We start from the raw sequence: 8273 nt of genomic DNA, 5'->3' as shown, positions 1-8273 counted from the left end.
CTGATTCTCCTGTTAGTCTATGTGGACGACATCATCATAGCTGGCCCAAACAAATCTCTAATTACAGAAGTCACTGTACAGTTGCAAGGGTTGTTCAAACTCAAGGTCCTAGGTGATCTAAAGTATTTTCTTGGTTTGGAAATAACTAAGTCTGTAAAAGGCATTCACTTGAACCAAAGGAAATACACCCTAGAGTTGTTAGAAGATATTGGTTTCACCAATTGTAAACCTGCAAAAATTTCAATGGATCCTGGTCTTCAATTGGATGCCAATGCAGGTGAAGTTCTTGAAGACCCTACTCAATTCAGAAGACTACTGGGAAGGTTAATGTATTTGATTATCTCAAGGCCAGATATTATTTTTCCCATAAACAGACTTAGTCAGTTTATGCAAGCTCCAAGGACACCTCACCTTCAAGCTCAAGTCCTTCAATACCTCAAAGCAACTCCTGCCCAAGGTTTGTTCTTTTCTGCAAACAACAATTCCACTGTCACAACTTATGTAAACTCTGACTGGGGCAATTGCAAGGATACTAGAAGGTCAACAACTGGTTTTTGTATCTACTTGGGCTCATCTCTCATATGTTGGAAGTCAAAAAAGCAACCCACTGTTGCAAGGTCCTCAGCAAAGGCTGAGTATAGAGCTTTAGCTTCTCTTACCAATGAGTTATTGTGGCTGCAACAACTTCTTCGTGTGTTCCAGATTACTCTTGGTTCCACAATGATCATGTGTGACAATAAATCGGCTATTGCATTGGCTGAAAATCCAACTTCAAATGATAGGTCTACGCACATAGATATTGATTTTCATTTCATAAGGCAATATGTACACTCTGATTTTATCAAGCTGATATACTTACCTACTCATCAACAGATTGCTGACATCTTCACCAAGACCGTGTCTCACTACAAATTCTTCGTGTTTTTGTCCAAGTTAGGCCTTCTAGACATCTATGCATCTAACTTGTGGGGGAGTATTACAACCAACTTTAGTTAGGATTATACCATAGTTAGCTTAGCTTGATTAGTCCATCATGATTAGTTGGTTAAGTTGTTATTGATAATCAATTTCTTTTTTCTGTTATAATTCTGTCTAAGCTCTGTGACTAATATTGGATCTGTTATTGTATATATTGTACATTGTACAATGAGCTAAAAGAAATGAGAATCATTTTTCTTTTTTTCAATTACTTTTACCTATGTGTTCTAATATCCTCGTTCGTAAAAACTTTTAACAATAAAATCAGTAAAATATGAGAAGTCTTTCTATTAGTGTCAAGAATGTTGAAAGAGTATGCAACAAATATCTAACTAAAAATAATAATTTTTTTATCAATTCAACACTTGTGCAAACATCTCTTTTATTTTTCCTGAGAAAAAGACGAATTACACTTCAAGAATATCAGTATTATAAAAAGATGTTGAATTTATTTAAAGATTCAAATATTTGAAAAAAGTAACAATGAAATATAAACTAATATATTGAAAATAATATTATATATATATATATATAAACCAATAATCCACAAATGAAAAAACACTGGTAATGCTAACAGCTCTCTACTACCATTTATATTTTTAATTAGAAGTTACATTTATAAATTCTAAGGAAAACAATAGAAAATAAAAAATATATATTACTTTTTCATTTAAGAAAAATGTATTACAGTAAACAATATTTTTAAACTCCTCCAACTAATATCCAATCATACACCATTAACAATGCGGTACAAAAGCTTCTCGATCCATATGTATACATACTTAAATATACGGATAAATGATTAAAAGATATAATTCGAAAGCATAATTCATGACATGACAATTTTGCATAAATTAGATTATACAGAATTCATGGCGATTAATGTATTTTTAAAATGTTCTCGAGAATTAGCAAGGTGACAAAAGACCTCAACAATATTTTTTCAACATTTTCATACTATAATTTTCAAATCGTTTTCAGAGCTTCACCTTCAGCCAACATCCACCCACATCAACAGAAAATAAAAATTTTCTAGTTATGGGTAAAATTGCAAAAGACTAATGTTCCTTAAAACTCTAGTATACTTAATAAACCAGTAACATCCAAATCAAAGAAGCAACGTGCATCATCATCATATATACTATAATCATATAAGTTTTAAAATTGACATTCAGTCAATTAACACAAACAAATTAATGAACACTCCTTGGATACAACTACTATATACAATGAAATGCTTCACAGTAATTAAAAACATGTCTTAGAATGGAGGCAAATATCTAAACCAACTTGTTCTTACACAACAAGCTCAAGTGCATAATATAAACAAACCTTTCTATTTCCTTACTCTTTCAAAAAGTTTATCAACATCATTCTACACCTTAAATGATTACTTGTAAAAGCTGCTATGAGAACTCTTTTATTTACAGCAAAAGGAATTTTTTAAAAAAATTTCCAACTCTCACAGTTAGCTTTTGGTCCTCTTGGAAGAAAACAAGTGCCGAATAAACGAAAACTTTACTTTATTTCGGGTAGAAAAGTCAGTTATGGTACCGTTACTTGTTATAGCCTCAGGTTCGTTCTCAGGTTCTAGCGGCATTGAAGGGGATGGTTGTTGGAGTGTAAAGTGAAACTCATTGAGCAAGCGGATAATCTGACTGAAGCTTGGTCTCATGTTAGGATCTTCAACCCAGCATGATTGTATGATAAAGGCAAGGTCAGGAGATATATCATCAGGAAGGTTAGGCCTCTCTTGCTGCAAACTCAAATGTAAACCATGTTATGATTATCAACAAATCCAATACCATATGATTATAAAGAGAAATACAGAATTCAACAAAAAAAATAAAGAGAAATACAGAAAAAGGGTATTCTTTATATAAATATGGACAATGGAATAACAAATTTTGATGACTTTGTGCCAAAAAATTTGGCTACTTTTTCCATCATTGTAATATCTTGTCAGAAGTTCCAAAAACGATAAAACTTTAATCCTTCAACAACAGGGCATAAATGACACAAGTTATAATGAGGCATAATCCATTATGGTGATCCACGTATCACAATAGAGAAATCCATGGAAGAATTTCTAATTTGCATAAACTTGACAACCAGTCAATTGAAATGATGACCATGTTATGTCAAATTATATACCTTAAATGCAGCAGCATAAGCAGCCTGCAAATTCGACATTCCTTCAAAAGGCATGCGGTTTGTTAGTAGCTCCCACAACACAATTCCAAAGCTGTAGACATCAACCTTATTGTTGTAATGCTTTTTCTCACCTTGACACAATGTCACAGTACTGTATAACTGTAAATACACAAGCTATCAAAAACATATCTTTACAAATATAAACTTGCCTACATGTCAGTGTTGGAATTGGGAATATGTAAATATTATTATATATAAAAAAAAGAAGCTGGGGGAGCCAAGCTCATTACACAACTAGCACAGCTCACCCTCCCAAATCCTTTACTAATTTTTCCTTAACCCCTCCCTTCTCTCACTCCATCTTCTTATGGTCTGTTACTCTCCCTTACTTCCCTTGGATTCCCAAATCCCCTCATCCTCCCATCCACTGCCTCTGCGCCACCTTCATGATTCTGTTAGGATTTCATCCTCTTCCGTAACTGAATTCCACCTCTCATACACCAACATGCTACTGCTGTTGGTGTTAGGATAAAATAACTACTGAATTCTAGTTAGTTTAGTTTGTTACTGAGCAGTTGAGTTAGTTAGCCGACTGACAACTCTATATAAAATGTAACACAAAATGGAATAATTTTATTGTGCCAAATCTCTCAATAGTTGGGCCTAACTTTGACTCTTCTGCTATAGACATTTGTAACAGGCCTATGACACAGGAATCCAGAATACATCTCATAATGGACTGAATCACAAAAGTAAAGACTACCAAATATATTTTATTGAACAAATATATGCTTTTGAAGGATCCTAAGTACGTACTAACAGCAGGACATTTAATTCCAATTTGATAAATGTATTTTTTATGGCTAGAGAAAGAACTTACTTGATTTAAGAGCTCTTTCCTTGAAAGAAATTTAAAAGAAACAAGTTGGTAACAGTGGAATGGACTCAACTAAATAAATGAAAAAACTATAATTACTCTACTGATTACTGTCAACATCCACTTCGATGCAATGTAGTGTTTATATATAATTCAGGAGGAACTACATGAACTCTTTCAAATAAAGACTGATAAACTGCTCAGTCCATGTCTCTGGAAAACCCCACACATCTAAACTGAAATACTGCTTGTGCATATCATTGCCAGTTTCTAGTGTCCTGCATATTAGTTCAGGTCTCTGCAACCTGATGAGTGGTGATTTAAAGTAAGACTGCCACTAATCTGTCTGATATCACATTAAAACTTCGTACCCCATTGCTCAGAGGCTCTTCGCTATGCGAAGGTATGGGGGAGGGATGTTGTACGCAGCCTTACTCTTGCATATGCAAAGAGGCTGTTTCCGGATTCGAACCCATGACCAACAAGTCACCAAGGCACAACTTTACTGTCTGATATCACATTAGTACAATAAATTATCACTTTACACTAATAGTAATGATGAGATAAGATAATAAGCACCAAATAAATACAAGCTTTATTTGACCCTTCAGTGAAATTTTTTGGATAATTGTCAATGGAATGATAAAATCATATTCACACAGCACAACACACCTCAGGTGCCATCCAACGGTAAGTTCCAGTCTCTGCAGTCATCATTTCAGTCACAGATTCTTCTCTTGCCAGACCAAAATCAGCAAGTTTAACTGACTTCTGGTTTTCTGTGAGCAGCAGATTGTCTACATGGTAAAAATTTGAAAACAATTGTTCAAGTGAGTCAGACTACTAGAAACAATCAGTATAGACATATATTTCAAACTTAAAACATTAATGTCAAAAACTATTATGATTAACTGTCATATAGAGCAAAAGCTCCAACCCAGAAATACATGGTAATGTATGTATTTTCACATGAAGTTAAAAGTTTCCTTTCCTTTTCATGATTTGCAGAGAGGATAGTAAACAAGTTTCACAAAAAGTTAAAAACTTTGAACGAAATTTGGCTTTAAAAAAAGCATTACAGGACAGAAGCAGCAACCAGATAATATATAGGGCATACTGCCACCACTATAAAAAACTAGAATACTGTGCCCAAGCTATTCACGGGCAGGAAAAGCAAACAGGAATTGCTTTTTAAAATGCAATAAAATAAAAAGTAAAAAGTGAGAGTGTAGTTGTTGACATGTAGAACTTGTTTGGTGGCTGGACAGATTTATATATACTATTGATAACAACTTTCAGGTATGAATTTTCCTAAAGCAAATCCTGATGTTTAAATAAGAGGAATTTTCTTCTGTTCCTGCAATAACAAGAATGACTAACTTTCAAGTACCAAGAGTAACAATTTAAAATATTGCTTCATTATATGAACAGAGAGTATAGACACAAGGAAAAAAAAGAACTACAGGACAAAGTTCACAATGCCCTCCAGTATTGAATAGAAAGACCAACATATAGCAGAGCAACATAATTGAACCAAATCCTTGCAATCCATAATAAAACAACAAACATTAAATAAAATTTAGCCATTACAGATAATCAGTTATATACAACAAAGATTAAGCTGATAAAAAACATTACAGATAATAATGCACTATATGCACATAAAAGGTACCAACCGGGTTTCAGATCTCTGTGTATGATTCCGTTGGCATGTAACCAATCCATGGCTCGAGCAATATCAAGGGCAAACTTTATAGCCACATAAGGGTCCAATTGTTTAGGGCGTATGGTGGTCAGATATTTTCGCAGCGACAACCCGGGTAACATCTCTGTAACAATCACCATGAGAGGATCCTTACAAGCTCCAATAAACTGCAAAAATAAATAAATAAATAAAAGCTTTATCTTCAATAATAGGCATTCATTAGTCCTATAATAGCATAAATGCCAAAATACCATAACATTTATACTTCAAACTTCAAACTATACTATACATATATATGTCATTTGTGAAACAAATGATACTAAGAAGATACAGATATAGATAATAAGAAAATTGCAGACATATCACAAACAAAGCCTCTACTCACCTTCACCAGATTCTCATGGTGGACACGAGACATCATATTAACTTCCCGAGCAAAACGATTCTCAAGGGCAACTCTTTCTTCCAAAGTACCCCCACGATGCAGAACTTTAATCGCAACAATCTGATCTCTATACCTGGAAAATTATTAACCTACAACTACATAAACCAGGACTCTAGCTGCCAGCAAACCACTAGGGGTATATACAAAATTATACAGTTGAATCGACCACTCAATAGCAATATAATCTTTTTAACAGTAACCACAAATAATGATATCATTGGAACAAAAGTAAAATGTTCAGAGTTAGAAGTTCTTTAGTAAAATCTCCATGTTTGTTTGGAACTTAACGCGTGTTTGGAAACTCATTACAAAACTAGAAATCACGGCAATTATGCTACAAAATGAGGAAGCTGTAACTATTTGCTTCTCAGTAGACATGAAAACCCACATTTAGGATGTGAGATCAAACACTCTATGAGTTAAACCAAAGCAAGCATTGACTTTTCAGCTGTTATTCACCATCTGAATACAATAATTCCAGTAGATATCATTATACAGTTATGAATTACAGGTTAATACATAATAGTGAAAATCCTACACAATTGTCCCACTACTGCTGCGGATTCCATGCAAGAAAAATGATCATCTTTAACTGCTCTTCTGAGCAAATGTTTTGTTGACATAAACTGACAAATAAATAAATAAATAAAATATAAAAATTGAAAATTTAAAGGTACACAATACATTCTAAGCTTTGCCTCACTGACCTTCCTTCATAAACCCTCCCATGAGCCCCCTCTCCAATTTTTGACCCAATAAACAACAGTTTGGGGTCAATCAGAAGATTCTCATCAATTGTTAGCAGCTCCTCTTCTATTGAACCATTGTTGTGACTCACTGATTTTGAATCCAATCCTCTAGTAGTACTGTTCTCATATTCCTTCTCTTCTCCTTTCCCTTTGTTTCTTTCTCTGTAACTCATGCTGCACCCTTAAACTATAACCAAGTCCCTCATTTCAATACCTACCAAGAATTAGAAAGAAAAAAAAACTCTTAAAACAAAAAATAAACCCACCTCCCCTGAATCTTCCTTCCAACATAAACAACAACTCCAAAGTAAAAGGAAAAAAAGTAAAAAACCAAAATTTTCTTCTAACAGCTAACAATCCCCTTCATCCAAAATCAATCATGCACTGCCACCCCCACCTTCAAAAAACATTAAAAACCAAATCTTTTTCATATATTGTGCTCACCCATGTAGCATGTTCCCCTCTTTCAAACCTTTGCTTCATTGAGAAGCTGGCCACCGTTTGAAGTTCATCCAAAGAAACCCATCAAACAATTTTTTTAAAAAAAATGAGGAAAGAAAAAAAAAAAGAAGAAGAAAGTAACTTACAACAGACGCAAACAAAATTTCCTGAGAAAATTGACACACACCCCACAAAATTTCGCCTCCCAGTTTATGTTTTTAAAACTCTTCTAAACCACCCCAAGTCACCAAAACCAGCATAAAAAAGTAGGAAAAAAAAAGTAAGCAGCAATTTTTTTTAGTTTACTTTCTCTATCTAAAACGGGGTCGTTTTCGTTTTTCACTTTCTCTCTCCGAAGAGGACATGTTCCTTCTTTCTTCCGACGAGAGAGGGTTCAACTTCAAAGTGTATCAAAAAATGTCAAGTGTTCGTTTTTCATTTATGTATTTGGAAAAATAAACAAAAAGCTTAATTATCAAGTTACTCCTGAATTATTTTAAATGATTTAATTTAATTTTTAAATATTTAAAAAATTTAATTTAAAGTTTTTATCTTATTTTTTTGTTTTTTATTCTTTATCTTAAAAAATTCAATATGATGTTTTATTTTTTATCTTTCGTTCATTTCAGTCATTTGTTTTTTAAAAAAGTTTTTTTCCTTTATTTTATTTTTTAAACCAAATTAAAAAATTATCAAACAAGTCATTTTGATCATTTTTAAAAGCTTTGATTTTTAAATTCTTAAAAATAAATTAATTTGGTTTAAATTTTAAAAAATTTAAAGATTAAATTAAACTTTTAAAAAATTTGAAGATCAAATTAAATCATTTAAAATAATTTAAGAAAAAATAAATAATTAAATAAAAACAAAGGAAAAATGAAAGTGTAATTAAATAATGAGGCATTATCGTATGACAGAAAAACA

General features: G+C 32.8%; 1 protein-coding gene across 3 annotated transcripts; it reads right to left on the bottom strand.

Moving 5' to 3' along the window:
- Positions 1-2296: 2296 nt before the first annotated feature.
- LOC114416847 (serine/threonine-protein kinase STY13-like) lies at positions 2297-7721 on the bottom strand. 3 transcript variants are annotated; one of them, XM_028381891.1, is made up of 8 exons: positions 7496-7721; positions 7353-7398; positions 6867-7122; positions 6100-6232; positions 5686-5881; positions 4682-4806; positions 3133-3291; positions 2297-2734 (listed from the first exon to the last, which is right to left on the bottom strand). In XM_028381891.1, exons 3-8 carry the CDS (start codon positions 7079-7081, stop codon positions 2447-2449), a joined length of 1116 nt encoding a protein of 371 aa, XP_028237692.1. In that variant the 5' UTR covers positions 7082-7122; positions 7353-7398; positions 7496-7721; the 3' UTR covers positions 2297-2446. The 3 variants fall into 3 exon arrangements, with proteins under 3 accessions (XP_028237692.1, XP_028237685.1, XP_028237701.1); XM_028381884.1 differs by having other exon boundaries at positions 7353-7721; XM_028381900.1 differs by lacking the exon at positions 7353-7398.
- Positions 7722-8273: the final 552 nt, after the last annotated feature.

This window comes from Glycine soja, chromosome 1, assembly GCF_004193775.1.
Source record: "Glycine soja cultivar W05 chromosome 1, ASM419377v2, whole genome shotgun sequence".
NCBI classification, from domain to species: Eukaryota; Viridiplantae; Streptophyta; class Magnoliopsida; order Fabales; family Fabaceae; genus Glycine; species Glycine soja.
This window is presented reverse-complemented; position numbering and strand designations above follow the sequence as displayed.